Genomic DNA, 23,531 nt, shown 5'->3' on the forward strand with positions numbered 1-23,531 from the left:
TTTGCAAAACAGTGAAAAAATGCAGCAAACTTTTCGAAATTTTTACAGTATGTACCCTAAAGCCTTAGTAAGATTGCACAACTAGCAATAAAAAAGATTAACCCCTTATTGCCCAAACCGGATCGACAGTAAGCCAAAAAAACGGTTAAAGAAACTACAGCACCTTGCGACAGCTCTGCTGTGGCCCTACCTGCCCTTAGGGACCAGATTTGTGGGGAAAAAGCTTCTTATAGGCCCTCAAACTGCAGCAGGACCCTCCATGTGAAAACAGCCTTAACTTCTAGCCATAATAACTGCGCATCTGAGGCGCAAAATTAGGCCCCTCCCATCTCACTCCGGTGCTTGCGAGGCCTAAAGAAACACTCCCAAGTGTTTTAGTAATAGCCATGTAGGTAACAACCCCTGAAAGAAACCCAAAGGAACCTTCAAAGTGTCTCAAAAAACAAAATTTTTCAATAAAAACCGTTTGCCCTGAAGTAGTATCAACCAGCATAAACTAGCCCTGTTATGTAAGCTTGAAATTCCATACTTAGTCTCTGAATATAGCTTACCCTTCCCACATGGGGATATTAACAGTCTTTTCTAGCATTATCACAGTCTTGTCTAGAAATAAATGACTGAACATACCTTATTGCAGCCTAACCTGCAAACCGTTCCCCCCAACTGAAGTTCTCATGTACTCCTCAGTCCTGTGTGGGAACAGCAGTGGATTTTAGTTACAACATGCTAAAATCATCTTCCTCCCTGCAGAAATCTTCATCTCCTATCTGCTAGAGAGTAAATAGTACACACCGGTACCATTTAAAATAAACTCTTGCTTGTAGAAAATAAAAACTACAATTCTAACACCACATTCACTTTACCCTTCCGAGTGCTTAGAGCCGGCAAAGAGAATGACTGGGGGGTGGAGCTAGAGGGGGAGCTATATGGACAGCTCTGCTGTGTGCTCTCTTTGCCACTTCCTGTTGGGAAGGAGAATATCCCACAAGGATGAATCCGTGGACTCAATCTTACAAGAGAAATTAGAATTTTGACCTCACCTTAAAGGGACACTGAACCCAAATTTTTTCTTTTGTAATTCAGAAAGAGCATACAATTTTAAGCAACTTTTTAATTTACTCCTATTTTCAATTTTTCTTCGTTCTCTTGCTTTCATTATTTGAAAAAGGCATCTAAGCTTTTTTTTGGTTTCAGTACTCTGGACAGCACTTTTTTATTGGTGGATGAATTTATCCACCAATCAGCAATGAATATTTATCCACCAATCAGCAAGGACAACCCAAAAAAGGGCCGGCATCTAAACTTACATTCTTGCATTTCAAATAAAGATACCAAGAGAATGAAGAAAATTTGATAATAGGAGTAAATTAGAAAGTTGCTTAAAATTTCATGCTCAATCTGAATCACGAAAGAAAAATTTTGGTTACAGTGTCCCTTTAAGTCTATTCTTCTTGTCTTGCGGTAGAAAAGACCCCTTTCCACCCGTAATTTCAGATATTATCTCTGCCAGACCAGGACCAAACAGGGTCTTGCACTTGTAAGGTAGCGACAGGAGTTTAGACTTTGAGGTAACATCAGCTGACCAAGATATTAGCAACAGAGCCCTCTACGGGCTAGAGCAGTGAAGCCCAACATCTTGGCTCCCAGTCTAATGACTTGCATGTTGTCATCAGAGATAAAGGAATTAGCCAGCTTGAGAGCCTTGATCCCATCTTGGATCTCTTCTAACGGAGTCTCCTCTAAGATCAGCTCTGACAAAGCATCACACCAGTAAGATGCTGCGCTTGTTACCGTAGCAATACAAACAGCAGGTTTCCATTGTTATCCCTGTGACAGGAAACACTTCAACAGAGGAAGGAACATCATAGTATTTATTAAGTTTACTAGATTTTTTAGGGTTGACAGCGACAGAAGAATCAGACACGTCCAAAGTAGCCAGTACCTCATTTAGAAGTAAACGAAGGTGTTCAAGCTTAAATCTGAAGTTTACTTCTTTAGAACCAGTCAAAGGATTTAAACAGTCGGAATCTGAGATCTCACCCTCAGAAGCTACCGAGAGTATCCTCATCCGAATTATGGGGAAGGTCAACCATCGCAGCAGAAGATGGAATAGTCACCTTATTGACAGAAATACTTAGATTTCCACTTGCGCTTCCCCAACATGGGAAAGGCAGATAAAGCCGCAGATACCGCAGAAGATATCTGAACGGCAAAATCTGAAGGTAAATATACGCCTCCAGGAGACAGAGGAACTACAGGGCACTGTATGTGATTCCAGAGAGGCTTGGGGCGTTTGAGGAGAAAGCTGGGGCATATCCTGAACAGCATCATCCTGCAAGACAATTTGCTTAGAAGAGAGTAATTTATCTTTACATTTTAGGGTCCTAGCTAAACATGAGGAGCAAAATTGCATAGGTAAAACAATTTGGGCCTCTAAACATAATAAACATTTATCATATGAAACAGACTCCTGTTCAGTGTCCATAGCGAAGATATAATCCCAAAAATAAATGAAGACAAAGAAATTTTCTGTCACTTTAAACAGAACTGGTATTCTACAAAGTGCAGTAACGCTAATATGCCCCAAAAAAAGAAACAATTTTTACCTCTACACCTCAGTCACACTGAAGTGTCCTACCATCAGTTAGTAGCAAAAATAATGAAAAAGCTCCTTCGAATTCTCCCACAGCCACCACAGCTGAGAACTTGCAGAGAATGACATTGCTCCGCTCAGCGTACAAGCAGAAGAGCGGGCTGTCACGAGCAGCACACACAAAAAAAAAAACAACCTAAAAAAACAAACTGTGCATTAACAGAAAGCACGCGTTTTCCAGCCGACTCCCTAAACGAACGGTCTCTGGCCAAAGTCTCTCACAGTAAGCAAGTGAAAACACCCAAAACACTTTATTAAAATTAAAATAATTCCCTTCAGCCTGAGGAACCATCCCACACATAAGGGAAAAGTTAACCCCAAAGTCTCCCACATATACAAAGTGACTGCACACTGCCAAAATACATACTTACAAAGTATTAAATATGTCCTAATAAATTATGCAGAAATAAAAGTCCTGATAAGTGCAAGTCCCAAGTACCTAGAAGACAAAAGCACTTGCCTGCATACTCAGCTGTCTGATACGAGTATGTGTCCTTTCACACCTTGTAAGATGTCTTCCTGCCTGAGACCTGTAGAAAAAAGAAAGAAACAGAGTAACCAACTCTGGTTTTCTATACCAAGGGCAGCAAACATGTTAGAAAACAAAGCAAGGACCACCTCACCACTTTCTAACTGCTTAAAAGCACCACTACTCTTACTCAAGAGATTGACGTGGACACAGCTAAACCCAAATCCTTGCTTGCTGGGAAAAGTACCCCAAAAAAGGAATAAAATCTTTAGACACCAACTTCACGTCCTTTGACAGAGGCAAAGAGAATGACTGGGTGTTATGGGTAAGGGAAGTGACACTTAACAACTCTGCTGGGGTGCTCTTTGCCGCCTCATGCTGTCCAGGATTGGATATCCCACTAGTAATTGGAATGACGTTGTGCACTCTCCATGTCTTAGGAAAAAAAAATGTATATCTTACCTGATTAATTCAATCTTTCATGGTGATAAGACTCCACAATCCATTACTCCTGCCACTAGGAGGTGGCATAAATTCCCAAACCTCAGAGCTCTATATAAAACCTCCCACAGCTATAGTAACCAGTCTGATGAATAACCAAGAGATGAGAATGGAAAAGGGAGAACAAAAAAGGAGAGAGAAAAAGAAAAAAAGGAAGAAGAAATGTGGGAGCGGAGAATATGTGCCAAAAATAGAAAAATACCAACAAAAAAATCTGGGTGGGGTCTCTGACTCATCACCATGAAAGAAGGGAATTTATCAGGTAAGATAATAATGTTTTTCTTTCATATAGTTGATAAGAGTTCACGGCCCATTACTCCTGGGAACTAATAACCAAGCTGTGGCAGAGGCCACAAGTAATAGATGAAAAAAAGGGGAGGGATAAAACATCCTTTAAACATTAAGAAAAAAGAAAGAAAAAAAAAAAAAAAAGAAAAAATCATATCAGTTTATTTGTTTTTAAACTGCATTTATAAAATAAGTCCTAGACAGAAACTGCCTGAAGCATTCTCCTGCCAAAAGCAGTTTCAGATGAAGCAAAAACATCAAAATGGTAGAATTTATTAAAAGTATGCAAGGATGACCAAGTAGCTACCTTGCAAATTTGTTCTAAAAAGGCCTCATTCTTGAATGCCCAAGAAGTGGCTACAGAGCAAATAGAATGCGTTTTGGTACTTTTAGGAGGAGTTTGACCTGTTTCTACATAAACCATATGAATTGTTTAACCGAAGAGGCCAGAGCAACAGAAGATGCCTTCTGCCCTCTACGTTTACCTGAAAAATGAACAAACAAATCAGGTGTCTGAAATATATTGAGATTACTAAAAATTTTAGAGCATGGACAAAATCCAAGTTATGAAGAAGTCTCTCAGAAGAATTGTTAGAATTAGGACACAAATGTGGTTAATTCCCTCACAGGGCAAAAAATTATGCCTAGAATTGCTTCTTTTGTTAAACGCTGACTGTTGAAATAATCCAGTGTAGTGAGTTTTCCAACGATCGTTTCACCATATCCAAGCCCGGAAGAAGCCTTGGATAAGGTAAAACGGATAAGGTGAAAATCGTAGGCAAACTCAATACACCGCAGATTATTTCAACACTCAGCGTTTAACAAAAGAAGTCATTCTAGGCATCATTTTTGCCCTGTGAGGAAATTAATCGCATTTAGGCTGATGAAAAGGAGAAAGCTTTTGGTTTATGTACTATAACCAGTCATCTCCATAGCTTTAATTGACAAAGGTGACTAGCTATGAATGAGATTTAGCACTCTAACTTGTCAGACCTAGTGGTTCTCAACCTTAATATTGTTACTTCTTTCTATTTATCAATAAGTCAGTTGTGGGAGAAGGCGCTAGGTATATTTATCGGCATCTCCGTGGCTAGGATTGGCTATATAATAGCAGCTACCGACCACGTAAGAGATATAGTCACTCCCCCAGGACTGATTGTAATCCTATCTGCAACTGTTCTAATCACGACTAAGTAACTTTTTCTGTGGAATACTTTTGGAACTACCTTGCCAACAGCAGGGTGGATCTATCTTCAAGCAACTACAGGAGGACTCTAAAAGGACACATTCCTAGTTGACATATCGTTGCCCTCTGTAACTGATATTGTTTGAGATAAGTATTCATTTGATTGCTTATCAGTGTTTCTCATTCAGTTATTTATAGCAACAGGATTAGATGTGTTGCTTTACATGATACAGTGTATTCTACTCTATGTTATTATGAATACAGAATAATTTTTTGATTTTTTTTAAAACTTAAATTGTTTTCCTTTAACAGTGCATATTGTTCACTTCTCAGAGGTATTTTCCTCTAGTGAATAAGCTGGTTTAATAACATAATTTATGCTTACCTGAAATTTATTTCCGGATATGTTGAGTCCACGGAATCATCAATTACTAGTGGGAATATCACTTATGGCCAGCAGGAGGATGCAAAGGGCACTACAGCAAAGCTGATAGATATATGTGTCACTTCCCTTACCCATAACCCCCAGTCATTCTGCCAAAGAAAAAATGGAAAAAGAAAATAAAACGAAAGTGAAAAGGGGCCTGAGGTTTTAGAAAAAATAACCGTTTTAAATAAAGGGTGGGCCGAGGACTCACCATATCCGGAACAAAATAAATTAATCAGGTAAGCATAAATTGTGTTTTCTTCCTAAGATAAGGTGTGTCCACGGAATCATCAATTACTAGTGGGAACCAATACCCAAGCTAGAGGACACAGATGATTAGGGAGGGACAAAACAGGTAACCTAAACAGAAGGCATCACTGCTTGAAGAATCTTTATACCTAAAAGAAGCCTCAACTGGGACAAAAAAAAAAAAAAAAATCAAATTTGTAAAATTTGGGAAAAAATATGCAAAGAAAAAACTAGGTGGCAGACTTGTAAATCTGTTCCACAGAAGCTTCATTTTGAAAGCCCAAAAAGAAGAGACAACCCTCAAATAATGAGCCATAACTCTCAGGAAACTGCAGCCCCCCAGTCTGAAAAGCAAACAAAGTAAACTTCCCAAACAGAAAAAAAGAGAAGCAGCAGTGGTTTCTTTATACAGAGCAAACAAACAAAAACAGAAGCCTGCACAACATCCAAATTGTGTACACACGTACCTCAAAAAATAAGAATAAGGACACAGAAAGTGAACAACAACAATTCCCAAACAATATTTCCACCAATGAAAAAGATAAAATCTCATGGAATGCTAATGCTCAAACTGAGTATGCTGCAAAAAAACTTAAAACAAAGGAAAAGCTCCAAGAAGAGCAACAAACTTAAACAGACCTGATACTAACCAGATTCTGACAAAAGTACACACGTCTGGCACATCCGCTAGACACGTGTGTAAAAAAGGAACGCAGAAAACTGACTCTTCAGAGAACTGACTGACAAACTGTCCTCCAGACCAACCTGGAGAAGGGCAAAACCCCTAGAAATCCTGACCCTACTTCCATGAGTAGTCCATGGATCTACGCCAAATACTGAATAAAAAAAACAAATAAAAAACACACTTAGGCAGAACTAAGCGGTCCATTTCCAAGCAGAAAGCTTCAGAGAAAAAGAAGTTGTCTGAAAAAAAGGACTCTGAACTAGAAGGTCCTTCCACAGGAACAACCACAAAAGGTGGAAGAAAAACCATCTCCGCTAAGTGTGAAACCCAAATCCTGCGAGACTATACAGGAATTGTAAAAATACTGATGCTCACTCCCATTTGATACGAACAAAGACTCGTAAAGGAGAGCCATCAGACAGAAATCCCAAGGAAACACCAGGGTATTTAGCAGAGCAGCCTGCTAATCTCCAACCATAAATATAACTTGAAAACTTGTCGCACTGCCATTTCCAACTCCAGCACCCCCATGTAAAAGTTAACCAGGAGAACACCACCGGGAAAACCCACACCCAGGATGAAGAAAACTGGCTGCTCAAGAAGTCCGCTCCCGGTATATACTGAAATGTGAATGGTGGATAAACTAAAAAGTGAGCGTCCTCCCACCGAACAATCAGCGCCAATCATGGCAAAGGAACTACAGATTCCTCCCAGGTGGTTAATGTAAACCACTGAGATGAAATTGCAACTAGAACCTGAAACCAGATAAGGCAACTGAGGACAAACTGTCAGGACATTATAGATCGCTCTCCACTCCAAAATTATGGGGAGAGCAAGCTCCTCCCAAGTCCATAGGCACCAACCCAACAGTCTAGCGACCGTGATTATTACTCAGGAAAGCCTCCAGAAGCATATGCCCCAAGACAGATGCTCCTAAGAAAAATAAAGATTCTGGGGAATGCGGGTAACTATCCCTCTACCACTCACAAGCAAAGTGAACGATCGACCACTGAATTCCCTCTATGAGCCACAGAGAAGAATCTCATGTTCACAGATCTAGATCTATCCTCCAAGACAGATCCACAAGATCTTCGGTCCACAATCTGAACATGCATAACCGCAGAGACTCAGATGGATCGAGCAAAGAGATGATGACCAATGAAGCAATCATTAAACCATTCCATACACTGGACTCCTAAAGAGCCAACAGTAGAGTGTCAAAGAGGAAAGAAGAAAAAATCCTCTATTTCCTGACCTCTGTCCAAAATATCTTCAGAGAGAAGGAAACCAATCTGGTCCCTAAAAAAAAACTACCTCTGAAGCTGAACCAAGGGAACCCCATTTTTAGATTCACTTCCATTCGAGGAATGAAGACAACCAAATCTCAAACAGTTTGCTAAAAATATGGCGCGTTCCCCAGGACTATGGTCACTATGAACTGACCCTCTTAGCTTAAAAAGTAATAAGGAAACCACTGGTTTCCAATTGAAGAACGGTACCCCGAGACAACCTGTTGAGACACTCTATGGTCTACTATAGGGCAATATTCCCTCCTTTTCGGGAAACCCACAAGGAATAATAAAAACTGAGGCCCTGTTCTTCTCACAGGAACTAGAACTATCCCTCACAGGAAAAGAAATCCCAGAGTTATCCAAGAAGGAACGACTACTATGTCAGACTATCTGGGACATCTCGTATCCATGTTTTAAGATAAACAGAAATAAACAACCCACCACTGGGACCATCCCAGATTGGGGGAAAAACCTCTTATCAAAACTCTTATCAGAACTATTCCTGCAGATCAGGACCAAACAAGGCTTTACCCTCTTACGGATGAAACAGAAAACCTGGACCCAAAGGAAAAATCCACTATCCAAAATGCCCAGTGGTCTAGTACAGCGAAGCCAAAAATCTTGGCTCCCAGTTGAAAATACTTGGTAGCATCAGAAATAAAGAAGCGGCTAGCTTAAGAGCCTCAATTCTGTACTGGATGTGCTCCAAAAAGTCTCTATCAAGCTGGCATCCGAAAAGGCATTGTACCAATAATACACCGCACTTGACACAGAGACCATACAAACTTCTATGTAAGTCACCAGGTTAGTCCATTGCTCTTGAAAAGAACAGCCATCCTCTCTAGGAATCGTAGCTACTAGCCAGAGTAGAAATGCCCTACTACTTTAGGCACTGTGCGCCCAAAAAGGAGACAGCGACAGGAAACATCCTTTCAAAAACAGGAGATGGGGAAAAATAAATACCAGATAACTCCCATTCCTATGTAAAAGCTCCTAGCACGGTCTGGAACAGGAAAAACTTCCCTAGAAGAATCCCATAATTTACAAATCTTCTAGATTCTAAAGGTTGACAATGACATACATATCGGAGTTGCCCTAAATTAGCCAAAACATTCTGACCATACCTAAGGTGTTCAAGCTAAAATCTGAAGGATACTCTTCAGCATCAGATGAAGGAATTACACTGTCTGAAATCGATATATCACCCTCAAAGCTACTAGCGACTGCACCACATCAGACTAATGAGAGATAGTACCATTATCAAGCAGAATGGAACAGAAACCTTACTATCTGAACATTTAAAAATATCCTCTTGCACCTTCCCTGAAGGAAAAGAAAAGCAGATAAAGCCACAGATACTGAGAAAATACCTGAGCAGCAAAATCTACAGGCAATACACTCCTCCAGGAGACTGAGAGGAACCACAGGGCACTGCATATGGTGCCATGTAGATTTGGGACATTAAGGAGAAAACTGTGGCTTAGCCTTAACAGTATCATCCTGGGAGACAAAAAAAAAAAAAACTCAGGATAGCAATCTGCATATGCAAAAGCTATAGCTAAACATGCAGACACAATCAAAAGAAAAATAGTTAAAATTATTTTGCTAACATGAGGAACAGATAATCCATCAGCACCACACCATTTGCTCATAAGAACATAACTATATGCAACAGGAAAAACAAAACTGCCACTTTAACTGAATGGAAATGAAGCGCAACCATTTAATGACATCGCGCTTCATACTTCCAGCAGCACACTGCCATAAAGGTATACCACACAGGACATAATTGTAAAATCCTTGCCCCAACACTCAGCGCACGGACTACTAGAGAGACAATGTTCTTTCTCAAAGGCGCCTCCGCTAGGGATCCTAGAACGGAGGAAAATCTCAATGGCGCCTCTCAAACAAATTTGCAGACAAGGCAAACAGCGCGTGCCTTCCAAATACTGTGCCTGTGCATTAAAAAGCTACAGAAGCCAAGAGTTCAAAACACGCATATGATCCACTACTAGGAGTCAATTTTAACCCCTTAGGCACCCTTCATATAAAGATATGAGCCCAAAAATCAGGGGGAGCTATATTAACCCCTAGTCTCCTGCCACCATAAAGTGCCTGCATCCTGCCAAACATATCCTTAACACAGGATATATATGTCCCACATAACGCTGCAGATAGGTTCTTAACCCTTGTAGTGCAAGTCTCCCAGCACCAGAAGACAAAAAGGCACTTACCTGCATTCCAGCCGTCTGGCAGTCTGACGACTCACAAAGTATGAGATGATGCCGCTCCTCACAGAGACCTGTGTAAAAAGAAAGAGTAAACTTACTCAGGCTTTCTATACCAGGGCAGCAACATGTTAGAAAAACGCATCAAAGCCCCCTTTACAAGTCCCTAACTGCTTTAAAGCCACCACAGTCCTGCTGAAGAGACTAATGTGGAGTACAGCTAGACCCAAATTGTGATGGAAGGCCAGAGCAATGTTGCCCAGACTTCAAAATTAAAAAAAAAAAATCTTGAAAGAATCTTAATCAGAACACCTAATTACTTCACCTCCTACTTGCTAGGGGCAAAGAGAATGACTGGGGGTTATGGGTAAGGTAAGTGACATATATAGCAGTTTTGCTGTAGTGCTTATTGCCCCCTCCTGCTGGCCAGGAGTGATGTTCCCACTAGTAATTGATGATTCAGTGAACTCACCATATCTTAGGAAAGAAATATAAAGATAAGAGTGGTTTTGTGAGATCTCTCATAGCGGTTTAGAATCTTTATTTATGTTTCTTATACATATATTTTGTAACACTAATCCGCATTTTAAAAAATTACGCTTTAAATTTGATCTGTTATGATACATTTTACAAAGTTGAACGCACCTTTGATCTTGGAGTGAGTGTAAAGAATTGGGTCACAGGTTATCATACAAGGCCACCATGGATAGCCAGAGACTTTGGACCACACCACATCTCCAATGAAATACTTAAGAAGCAAATCCTCCTTTTCTTTGAGATCAGACGTATCTAAATCAGAAACAGTCTATATAAATAAAAAAAATAAAACACAAGCATTACAATAGGTCTTTCAACAATAGCTTAATTGCAAAAAAGTTAAAGAAAATTTTGTTACAGCTACTGGTCAAATGACATATGTAAAAAATATTGAAAATATAAAAAGCCATTATAGCAGTCTCCCAAGCAAGCTAGATGTTTTGCAGCTGCGTAAATATAAAGCTACTTTCAAGGTTAAACCAAAATTCATTAAAATTATGGGGGGGTGGGGGGGGGGGAGAGAAAAAAAAAAAACTGATTTAATTTTGAGACATGGAGGTTTTTAATTTCAATGTAAATATTTGCATAGGAAATTAGCACATATAGGCAAGATTCCCCGCTTGCTTTTTTTTTTTTTTTTTTTTTTTTACCAATGCAGCAACCAGAAATCTATCTCCTACTGATAAATTCCACAGTATTTTGAAGCAAAAAAAGGGAATTTATGCTTACCTGATAAATTTATTTCTTTTACGATATGACGAGTCCACGGATTTAATCCTTACTTATGGGATTACGCCTCCTGGTCAGCAGGAAGTGGCAAAGAGCGCCACAGCAGAGCTGTATATATAGCTCCTCCCTTCCCTCCCACTCCAGTCATTCGACCGAAGTTAGGAAGAGAAAGGAAAACCCAAAAGGTGCAGAGGTGACTGAAGTTTAACAAAAATAAGAAAAAACCTGTCTTAGAAATGACAGGGTAGGCCGTGGACGACTCATATCGTAAAATAAATAAATTCATCAAGTAAGCATAAATTTCCCTTTCTTTTACAAGATATGACGAGTCAATGGATTTCATCCTTACTTATGGAATACAATACCAAAGCAATAGGACACAGATGAAAGGGAGGGACAAGACAGGAACCTAAACGGAAAGCACCACTGCTTGAAGAACCTTTCTCCCAAAACCAGCCTCAGATGAAGCAAAACTATCAAATTTGGAAAAAGTGTGAAGAGACGACCAAGTGGCAGCCTTGCAAATCTGTTCAACAGAAGCATCGTTTTTAAATGCCCATGAAGAAGCCACAGCCCTAGTGGAATGAGCCGTAATTCTTTTAGGAGGCTGCTGTCCAGCAGTCTCATATGCCAGACGGATGATACTCTTCAGCTAAAAATAAAGAGGTAGCCGTAGCTTTCTGGCCCCTACGCTCTCCAAAACAAGCAATAAATAAAGATGATTGACGAAATTCTTTAGTCGCCTGCAAGTAAAACTTTAGGGCACGGACCACGTCCAAGTTATGCAACCAATGCTCCTTCTTAGAAGGATTAGGACACAATGAAGGAACAATAATTTCCCGATTAATATTCTTATTAGAAACAACCTTAGGAAGGAAACCAGGTTTGGTACGTTAAACCACCTTATCAGAATGGAAAATGAGCTTTCAGCGTTACAATGTGACTCTCCTTATCTTAAACTCTACGAGCAGAAGAAATAGCAACCAAAAATAAAACCTTCCAAGATAACTTAATATCTATGGAATGCATGGGTTCAAACGGAACCCCTTGAAGAACTTTAAGAACTCAAATTCAAACTCCAGGGTGGAGCAATTGGTCTTAACACAGGCTTGATTCTGGTCAGAGCCTGACAAAAAGACTGAACATCTGGAACATCTGCCAAACGCTTGTGTAGTAAAATCGACAAAGCAGAAATTTGTCCCGTTAAGGAACTTGGTGATAACCCTTTCTCCAATCCTTCTTGGAGAAAAAAGATAAAATCCTGGGAATCCTAACTCTACTCCATGAGTAGCCCTTGGATTCGCACCAATAAAGATATTTACGCCATATCTTATGGTAGATCTTTATAGTGACAGGCTTACGTGCCTGAATCAAAGTATCAATGACCGAATCAGAGAACCCCCACTTAGATAAAATCAAGCGTTAAATCTCGAAGCAGTCAGCTGCAGAGAAATCAAATTCGGAAGATGGAAGGGTCCCTGAATTAGTAGGTCCTGACTCAATGGAAGCTTCCACGGCGGCAGAGAAGACATGTCCACAAGATCGGCATACCAAGTCCTGCGAGGCCACACAGGCACGATTAGAATTACTGAAGCCCTCTCCTGTTTGATCCGTGCAATCACCCGGGGAAGGAGAGCAAACGGTGGAAACACATAAGCTAGGTTGAACGACCAAGGCACTGCCAAGGCATCTATCAGTTTGGCCTGAGGATCCCTTGACCTGGATCCGTATCTTGGCAGTCTGACGAGATGCCATCAGATCTAACTCCGGTCTGCCCCATCTGAGAATCAGGGTGGAAGACACCTCCGGATGGAGTTCCCACTCCCCCGGATGAAACGTCTGTCTGGTTAAAAAGTCTGCTTCCCAGTTGTCCACTCCTGAGAGGTAGATTGCTGACAGATAAGAGTGAGCCTCCGCCCACCGAATTATCTTGGATACTTCTGTCATTGCTAAGGAACTCCTTGTTCCTCCCTAATGATTGATGTAAGCTACAGTCGTGATGTTGTCCGACTGAAAACGGATGAATTTGGCCGAAGCCAACTGAGGCCGCCCCTTCATGCTGTCTTGGGAGCAGCAGCAGGCTTCTTGGGTTGTTTACCTTTGTTCCAAGCCTGGTTGGGTCTCCAGACGTACTTGGCTTGAGCAAAATTCCCTTCCTGTTTAGCGGAAGAAGCGGGGACTCCTTTGAAATTCCGAAAGGAACGAAAATTATTTTGTTTGCCCCTCAGCTTAGCTGCTTTATCCTGAGGTAGGAGATGACCCTTATCTTCCGTAATGTCAGAAATGATTTCTTTCAAGTCAGGCCCGATTAGGGTTTTTCCTTTGAAAGGAATAGTCAAAAGCTTTGACTTAAATGACACATCAGCAGACCAAGACTTTAACCATAACGCTCTAAAATGGCAAATCCGACATTCTTAGCCGCTAACTTGTCAATCTGAAAGGCGGCATCCGAAATAAAATCCCTGGACCTGGATCCGTAACAAGGAAGCTTGGCGTTCTGGCGAGACGCCATGAGATCCAGATCTGGTTTGCCCCAACGATGAATCAGTTGAGCAAAGACCTCCGGATGAAGTTCCCACTCCCCCGGATGAAAAGTCTGGCGACTTAGAAAATCCGCCTCCCAGTTCTCCACGCCTGGGATGTAGATCGCTGACAGGTGGCAAGAGTGAGACTCTGCCCAGCGAATTATCTTTGAGACTTCCAACATCGCTAGGGAACTTCTGGTTCCCCCTTGATGGTTGATGTAAGCCATAGTCGTGATGGTGTCCGACTGAAATCTGATGAACCTCAGAGTTGCTAACTGAGGCCAAGCTAGAAGAGCATTGAATATTGCTCTTAACTCCAGAATATTTATTGGGAGGAGTTTCTCCTCCTGAGTCCATGATCCCTGAGCCCTCAGGGAATTCCAGACTGCGCCCCAACCTAGAAGGCTGGCGCCTGTTGTTACAATCGTCCAATCTGGCCTGCGAAAGGTCATCCCCTTGGACAGATGGGGCCGAAAAAGCCACCATAGAAGAGATTCTCTGGTCTCTTGATCCAGATTTAGCCGAGGGGACAAATCTGAGTAATCCCCATTCCACTGACTTAGCATGCACAATTGCAGCGGTCTGAGATGCAGGCGCGCAAATGGTACTATGTCCATTGCCGCTACCATTAAGCCGATTACTTCCATGCACTGAGCTACTAACGGGTGTGGAATGGAATGAAGGGCACGGCAAGCATTTAGAAGTTTTGATAACCTGGCCTCCGTCAGGTAAATTCTCATCTCTACAGAATCTATAAGAGTCCCTAGGAAGGGAACCCTTGTAAGTGGTAATAGAGAACTCTTTTCCACGTTCACCTTCCACCCATGCGACCTCAGAAATGCCAGAACTATCTCTGTATGAGACCTGGCAGTTTGAAAACTTGACGCTTGTATCAGAATGTCGTCTAGGTACGGAGCCACCGCTATGCCTCGCGGTCTTAGTACCGCCAGAAGTGAGCCCAGAACCTTTGTAAAGATTCTTGGAGCCGTAGCTAACCCGAAGGGAAGAGCTACAAACTGGTAATGCCTGTCTAGGAAGGCAAATCTTAGGTACCGATAATGATCCTTGTGAATCGGTATGTGAAGGTAGGCATCCTTTAAATCCACTGTGGTCATGTACTGACCCTCTTGGATCATGGGTAGGATGGTTCGAATAGTTTCCATTTTGAATGATGGAACTCTTAGGAATTTGTTTAGGATTTTTAAGTCCAAGATTGGTCTGAAGGTTCCCTCTTTCTTGGGAACCACAAATAGATTTGAATAGAATCCTTGCCCTTGTTCCGTCCGCGGAACTGGGTGGATCACCCCCATTAGTAAGAGGTCTTGTACACAGCGTAGAATTGCCTCTTTCTTTATTTGGTTTGCTGATAACCTTGAAAGATGAAATCTCCCTTGTGGAGGAGAAGCTTTGAAGTCCAGAAGATATCCCTGAGATATGATTTCCAACGCCCAGGGATCCTGGACATCTTGCCCAAGCCTGGGCAAAGAGAGAAAGTCTGCCCCCCACTAGATCCGTTTCCGGATAGGGGGCCCTCTCTTCATGCTGTCTTAGGGGCAGCAGCAGGTTTTCTGGCCTGCTTGCCCTTATTCCAGGACTGGTTAGTTTTCCAGCCCTGTCTGTAACGAGCAACAGCTCCTTCCTGTTTTGGAGCGGAGGAAGTTGATGCTGCTCCTGCCTTGAGGTTACGAAAGGCACGAAAATTAGACTGTTTGGCCTTTGATTTGGCCCTGTCCTGAGGTAGAGCATGGCCCTTACCTCCCGTAATGTCAGCGATAATTTCTTTCAAGCCGGACCCGAATAAGGTCTGTCCTTTGAAAGGAATATTAAGCAATTTAGATGTCACGTCAGCTGACCAGGATTTAAGCCATAGCGCTCTGCGCGCTTGGATGGCGAATCCGGAGTTCTTAGCCGTAAGTTTGGTTAAATGTACGACGGCATCAGAAACAAATGCGTTAGCTAGCTTAAGTGCTTTAAGCTTGTTCATAATTTCATCCAATGGAGCTGTGCGAATGGCCTCTTCCAGAGACTCAAACCAGAATGCAGCCGCCGCAGCAGTGACAGGCGCAATGCATGCAAGGGGCTGTAAGATAAAACCTTGTTGAACAAACATTTTCTTAAGGTAACCTTCTAATTTTTTATCCATTGGATCTGAAAAGGCACAACTATCCTCCACCGGGATAGTGGTACGCTTGGCTAAAGTAGAAACTGCTCCCTCCACCTTAGGGACAGTCTGCCATAAGTCCCGTGTGGTGGCGTCTATTGGAAACATTTTCCTAAATATAGGAGGGGGGGAAAAGGGCACACCGGGTCTATCCCACTCCTTGCTAATTTCTGTAAGCCTCTTAGGTATAGGAAAAACGTCAGTACACACCGGTACCGCATAGTATCTATCCAGCCTACATAATTTCTCTGGAATTGCAACCGTGTTACAATCATTCAGAGCCGCTAATACCTCCCCTAGCAATACGCGGAGGTTCTCAAGCTTAAATTTAAAATTAGAAATCTCTGAATCCAGTCTCCCTGGATCAGATCCGTCACCCACAGAATGAAGCTCTCCGTCCTCATGTTCTGCAAATTGTGACGCAGTATCAGACATGGCTCTCCCATCATCAGCGCGCTCTGTCCTTAACCCAGAGCAATCGCGCTTGCCTCTTAATTCTGGCAATTTAGATAATACTTCTGTCATAACAGTAGCCATGTCTTGCAAAGTGATTTGTATGGGCCTCTCTGATGCCACAATATCACGATCCTCCTGAGCGGGAGGCGAAGGTACTGACACGTGAGGAGAGTTAGTCGGCATAACTTCCCCCTCGTTGTCTGGTGATAATTTCTTTACATGTAAAGATTGACTTTTATTTAAAGTGACATCAATGCATTTAGTACACAAATTTCTATGGGGCTCCACATTGGCCTTCAAACATAGTGAACAAAGAGATTCATCTGTGTCAGACATGTTTAAACAGACTAGCAATGAGACTAGCAAGCTTGGAAAATACTTTCAAATAAATTTACAAGCAATATAAAAAAACGCTACTGCGCCTTTAAGAAGCACAAAAAGCTGTCAAAGTTGAAATAACAATGAACCAAATTAGTTATAGCAACCAAATTTTCACATTAAATGTATTAAGTTAGCAAAGGATTGCACCCACCAGCAAAAGGATGATTAACCCCTTAATACCCAAAAACGGATAAATTAATAATTAACGTTTTTATCACAGTCAAACACTGTCACAGGTCTGCTGTGACTGATTACCTCCCTCAAAATGAATTTTGAAGACCCCTGAGCTCTCTAGAGACGTCCTGGATCATGGAGGATGAAGTAGGAAGATTGTGACTGAATTTTTACTGCGCAAAAAAGCGCTAAAATAGGCCCCTCCCACTCATATTACAACAGTGGGGAAGCTCAGTTAACTGTTTCTATGCAGAAAACAAAGATAGCCATGTGGTAAAAATCATGCCCCAATAAGTTTCATCACCAAGTACCTCACAAAAAACGATTAACATGCTAGTAAACGTTTTAAAAGCTATGAAGTGTTATTAATAAGCCTGCTACCAGTCGCTTTTACTGCAGTTAAGGCTCATACATTACTTCAGTATTAACAGTATTTTCTGAGTCAAATTCCATTCCCTAGAAAAATACTTCAGTGTACACACACTCATCAGCCTAATACCAGTCGCTACCACTGCATTTAAGGCTGTACTTACATTACATTGGTATTAGCAGTATTTTCTCAGTCAATTCCATTCCTTAGAAAAAAATTTTACTGCACATACCTCGTTTGCAGGGGGGCCCTGCATGCTATTCTCCTTTTCTGAAGTTACCTCACTCCTCAGAATGTGTGAGAACAGCCAGTGGATCTTAGTTACGTCTGCTAAGATCATAGAAAACGCAGGCAGATTCTTCTTCTAATGCTGCCTGAGAACAAACAGCACACTCCGGTGCCATTTAAAATAAACTTTTGATTGAAGAAATAAACTAAGTTTAAAAACACCACAGACCTCTCACAACGACCTATCTTTAGTTAGGTTGCAAGAGAATGACTGGATATGACATGTGAGGGGAGGAGCTATATAGCAGCTCTGCTTGGGTGATCCTCTTGCAACTTCCTGTTGGGGAAGAGATATAATCCCATAAGTAATGGATGACCCGTGGACTGACTACACTTAACAAGAGAAAAAGAGGAGCGAAGAAGAAGAAAAAAGAGGAGCGAAGAAGAAGAAAAAGCAGAGGAGCGAAGAAGAAGAAAAGAGAAGAAAAAGCAGAGAAAGTCTCTCAAAAGGAAATTATCATTTCTCACAATAAAATGTATCACAAAAAAAAGTTTATCACAAAAGGTTATCCCACACAATGATATAAAACAAACAATGCATAACAAACAGTGACCGTCACTATCACGTTAAATATACGCATATTTAATGTGATAGTGACCCGTCACCATTTCTTATGCATGGTTTATGTTTTATATAATTGTGTGGGATAAGCTTTTCTGAAACTTTTTTGTGATAACATTTTGATTGTGAGAAATAATAATTCCTATTGATAGAGAACATACATACATACTCCAACCCGGTTAGGTAAAAAGCTTCTTTATTAATAAACGTAAGTTAAAACATGGCTCACAATAATAATAAAAACAAAAAGGGCACAATCTTTGCAGACTAGTTTGACGTGTTTCGGCCCCAACTGGCCTTATTCAGACTATCGTCTCTGGTACCTGGGAAGCTTTTAAACACCTCCTTACAATCTCATTGGCCATCTCAAAATGTGCCCTTAATTATCAACCTGTATTTAAAGAAACAGCAGCCCACACTACTTGACAGTACCCTTATCTCTCAACAGGTTTGTTTATTACTAAGTTTAAATTCATATTGTCCACACAGGTATATACGATCCTATTAGATCATATCCCTTTGGTTAGTAGTCTAGTAATTATGATCTTTATAGTGCGCAGCTTACATTTTGTCAATAGATGAAATGCTGTGATTGTTCTAATATCTTAAAACACAGAATATACAGATAATCTAACTTATGTCATTTTAATTAACTACTGCATAAGCCAAAACATATGTTTTGCCTAAATCATAGCAAATATGGGTAGTCCTTTCAATTTGATCTTATGTTTATAAGAGCAACTTCTATAGTGTTGCTTATATTATTAGCGAAAAACATACATACATAATCGCTCATCAACCATTTATCCGTCTGATTAAACAATTTGATTCCTCCCACATGTGCTATTTGTAGTCTGACCTTTCCTCAGAGCTCTATTACTTAGAAGGAGCTAGCTTTAGCAATGAAATGTAATGTATAAGATAACACTTATGTATGTTATAATAACTGACTTAATCACTGGCAGTAGTCTGTATTTAAGTCCCCTTCAACATTAATTCCCTTAGGCCTATGTGTGTGCATTTTGAAAATCCAAAATGCTTCCTTTTTGAAAATTCTGTGGTCCTACTGCCACCCCTTGGTTTGGATATTATCAAATCTATGATCATCCAGACAAATGTCTTTACATCTTTGTCATGGTCATAGATTAAATGTTTGGCTGCACCTGTGACAGCCCTACCACTCTCTATATCATTTAAATGCTCACAAATTCTAACTCGGGTCTCTCTAGAGGTACACCCTATGTACTGTATCCCACAAGATGTGCAGGTCATCATGTATACAGCATATTCAGATCTGCAATTGGTACAAAAATTGCAGTCAAAAACCTGCCGTGTGTATTGTGACTGTATAGCTTGTACTCACACACAGATAAGCAAAGTTTTTCAGCTAGGTCTCCCGCACCTATAGTGACCTTTGCAGGCGAGTCAACTACTCTTTCTTCATTTTCCTTAGTGCACTAGGTGAAACCATATTTCCTATGGTGATATTCCTTTTGGAAACAAAGTGACAGCCCTTGTCAACAACATTCTCAAGTAACTTGTCTGCTTTAAGACTAGGGAGATAATTCTTAATAATATTACCGACTTCCCTATATTGGTTAGAATAAGTAGTTACGAACGGTATCTCGCTTTTCTGTTGGCTATCAACTCTGTCCCTGTTTCTCTTAGGTTTGAGCAGATCTGACCTAGACATTTGAACTTCCATATATGCTTTATTGGTCCATCTGGATAACCCCTAGCTTTCAGTTTGTCCCTCAAAGTCTTACTTTCTGTCAAAAATTCTGTCTCCTCTGAGCAGTTCCTCTTAATTCTAATGAACTGCCCCTTTGCCACGCCATAATTCATATGGCGTGGGTGGCAACTCTTGGCATGAAGTAAGGCATTCACCAATTGGTTTAACATAAAGTGATGAAACCACTATGATTATTACTGTCACCACATCCAAATAGGACACCTGAGTTTTATTGTGAACTGCAGTAAATTGAAGACCCACTGCATTCTGGTTAAAATATTCCACAAATTGCTGATATTCATTGTCAGACCCTGATCAAATAAACAGTAGGTCGCCAATGTACCGCTTGTAAGCAACTATTGACCCCATATTAAGGTTGGGGCAAATTTTGCCCCCATAGCTGTCCCACGTCTCTGCAGATAAAATACATTATTAAACTCAAAATTGTTGTGTGTCAACAAAAACTGTTGTGTCCTTAGTATGAAGGAATTCAGATTGTCATCATAAGTTACTGAATGTGTTGAGCATATACTCCATAGCCTGTAACCCTTTTTTATGAAGTATGGCTGAATACAGGCCTACCACATCTACTGTTTCCCAGCTAAGCTCGCTTTTCCAAACAAAATTATCAGTTAAATTAAGTAAATGTTTGGTATCTTTTAGAAATGATGGTAGTTGCCAGACAATGGGCTGGAGCAGGGACTCTATCCAATTGGAAAGATTTTCAAAGAGGGAACCTATCCCTGATACAATAGGACGTCCTTTGATGTCCATGATGGACTTGTGTACCTTTGGTAAGTGATGAAAAGTCGGTATCACCATCTACATATAGGCATTCAAAAGGTAGCAAGATCCATCACTCCCCCCCTGCTCCAACCCATCATCAAGCAACCCCTTCAGTTTTCTCCCATAAGTTAAAGGGACAGTCTAGAATAAATTAAACTTTCATTGTTTAGATAGGACTTTTAATTTTAATCAACTTTCCTATTTACTTTCATCATCAAATTTGCTTTTTTCTCTTGGTATTCTTAGTTTAAACATAGGTAGGCTCATATGCTAATTACTAAGCCTTTGAGGGCTGCCTCTTATCACATGCTTTTTAAATCTCTTTTCAACACGTGGGCCATATAGATAACACTGTGTTTGGGCACAGAAAGTTATTTAAAAAGGGACATTATACACTCATTTTTTCTTTGCATAAATGTTTTGTAGATGATTTATATAGCCCATAAAGTTTGTTTTTTTTAAATAAATGTATAGGTTTGCTTATTTTTAAATAACATTGCTCTGATTTTCAGACTCCTAACCAAGCCCCAAAGTTTTATGTGAATACCGTCAGCTACCTTCTCCAGCTTGCTCCTGTTTGTGTAAAGGGTCTTTTCATATGCAAAAGAAGGGGGGGGGGGAGTGTCTTATTTGCCACTTGCAGTGGGCTTTCCACCTACCTTTTCAACAGAGCCAAACTGACAGCTTCTAAGTAAGTTTTTAAACTGTTTTATACTGGATTTTTATATCAGAATCTGTGCATCTTATTCTTTATAGTAGTGTCTATTACATGCAGTTAAATGAAAATGAGTGTATACTGTCCCTTTAAGATTTAGCACAAAACAATGCTAAATGCAAGACAATAGATAAAAAAAAAAGTCACAGTCATGTGATCAGGGGGCTGGAAGAAGGTTCTTAGAGGTAATCACAGAGGTAAAAAGTATATTAATATAACTGTGTTGGTTATGTAAAACTGAGGAATGAGTAATAAAGGGATTATCTATCTTTTAAAACAATAACAATTCTATGGTAGACTGTCGCTTTAAAGAAGGGTTGATTGGAAGGGTGTCAAACTTCTTTATCTTGTAACTGCCAAAGAGCTTCCTGTATATAGGAGGATCTATCCATAACTACGATGGAGCCCCCCCTTATCCGAATTTTTGATCACTACATCCTCTCTTATATATGATACTAGCACTTCCCGCAGTAATTTTAGCGCTTTTCAGTGACTTCTTTAGGCAGACACATATTTTAAGCCATATTGTAAACATCCTATTAGCCTAAACTTTAAGAATTTGTAAGACTTACAAAAACGTTAAGCATAACTTTATATTTAAAAAAAAAAAAAAAAAAAAACACAGCAATAGATTAAAAATACCTTCATTTCAGATGATTCAGAAGAACTTGATGTGGACAAAGCTTCAATGGCCAATTTATCTTCAGGTGATTCAAACTTTATACTTTTCCTTTTATTTCCTCTCTTGCTCTTCTGATCAGTGTCTTCGAGTTCTGGAGGACTCTCGCTACTTTCACCACATATGGAAGACTCGAACAGAGGCTTTCCGTTCATATAGGTTTTTGTGATCTTCAGCTTTATTTCCGGGGAACCATTTTTAGTAGGTGTTGAGTTGGGTGGAGTCCCAATACCTTGTATTTCTTGAGTGTCAAAACGCACTATAGCATCATGGGCACCAGATTCTCCATTAAACACGTGTGATGTTAGATCCTTCAGTTTTTCAGCTGGAATAAAAGGCAATGCATCATGGCCATTGAGCTTTTGTATAACACCTTCCTGAAGAGTTGCTGAAATCTGTGCTTTTCCCAAGAATACAGAGCAGTCTTGATTCATGTCTGCATTTGATGTCTTCACAGTGGAGTTACCAATGATATGAGGTACTGGTTTCATGGTGCTTTATGATAAAAAAAATAAAAAAAAAATTAAAAAAAATACAGATAGTGTTCAAGTTTTCATGAATTTCACACTAGAAGAAGAAAAAAATAAAAAAAAATAAAAGACAAAAGCATATTAGGCATATGAAGTAAAAAATTTAAAAAAAAAAAAAAAAAAAAAAAAACACACACCTGCCACCGATTCTCTTAATAAAAACATAATTTATGTAAGAACTTACCTGATAAATTAATTTCTTTCATATTAGCAAGAGTCCATGAGCTAGTGACGTATGGGATATACATTCCTACCAGGAGGGGCAAAGTTTCCCAAACCTCAAAATGCCTATAAATACACCCCTCAATCAGTTTAACGAATAGCCAAGAAGTGGGGTGATAAGAAAAAAGTGTGAAGCATAAATATAAGGAATTGGAATAATTGTGCTTTATACCAAAAAATAGCCACCACAAAAAAGGGTGGGCCTCATGGACTCTTGCTAATATGAAAGAAATGAATTTATCAGGTAAGTTCTTACATAAATTATGTTTTCTTTCATGTAATTAGCAAGAGTCCATGAGCTAGTGACGTATGGGATAATGACTACCCAAGATGTGGATCTTCCACGCAAGAGTCACTAGAGAGGGAGGGATAAAATAAAGACAGCCAATTCCGCTGAAAAAAATCCACACCAAAAAATAAAGTTTAAATCTTATAAAGAAAAAAACTGAAAATATAAGCAGAAGATTCAAACTGAAACAGCTGCCTGAAGTACTTTTCTACCAAAAACAGCTTCAGAAGAAGAAAACACATCAAAATGGTAGAATTTAGTAAAAGTATGCAAAGAAGACCAAGTTGCTGCTTTGCAAATCTGATCAACCAAAGCTTCATTCCTAAACGCCCAGGAAGTAGAAACTGACCTAGTAGAATGAGCTGTAATCCTTTGAGGCAGAGTTTTACCCGACTCAACATAAGCATGATGAATTAA

General features: G+C 40.2%; 1 protein-coding gene across 3 annotated transcripts in view; it reads right to left on the reverse strand.

The window, feature by feature from the left end:
• LOC128650345 (histone-lysine N-methyltransferase NSD2) overlaps positions 1-23,531 on the reverse strand; it is a 448,512-nt gene that overhangs the window by 396,019 nt on the left and 28,962 nt on the right. For all 3 annotated transcript variants that reach the window (XM_053704216.1, XM_053704217.1, XM_053704218.1), the window contains 2 exons: positions 22,037-22,568; positions 10,624-10,783 (listed from right to left, as the gene is read on the reverse strand). In XM_053704216.1, the coding sequence (XP_053560191.1) occupies positions 10,624-10,783; positions 22,037-22,564 (688 nt within the window). In that variant the 5' untranslated portion in view covers positions 22,565-22,568. The remainder of the gene's footprint in view (positions 1-10,623; positions 10,784-22,036; positions 22,569-23,531) is intronic.

The sequence above is a fragment of the Bombina bombina genome, chromosome 2, assembly GCF_027579735.1.
Source record: "Bombina bombina isolate aBomBom1 chromosome 2, aBomBom1.pri, whole genome shotgun sequence".
NCBI classification, from domain to species: Eukaryota; Metazoa; Chordata; class Amphibia; order Anura; family Bombinatoridae; genus Bombina; species Bombina bombina.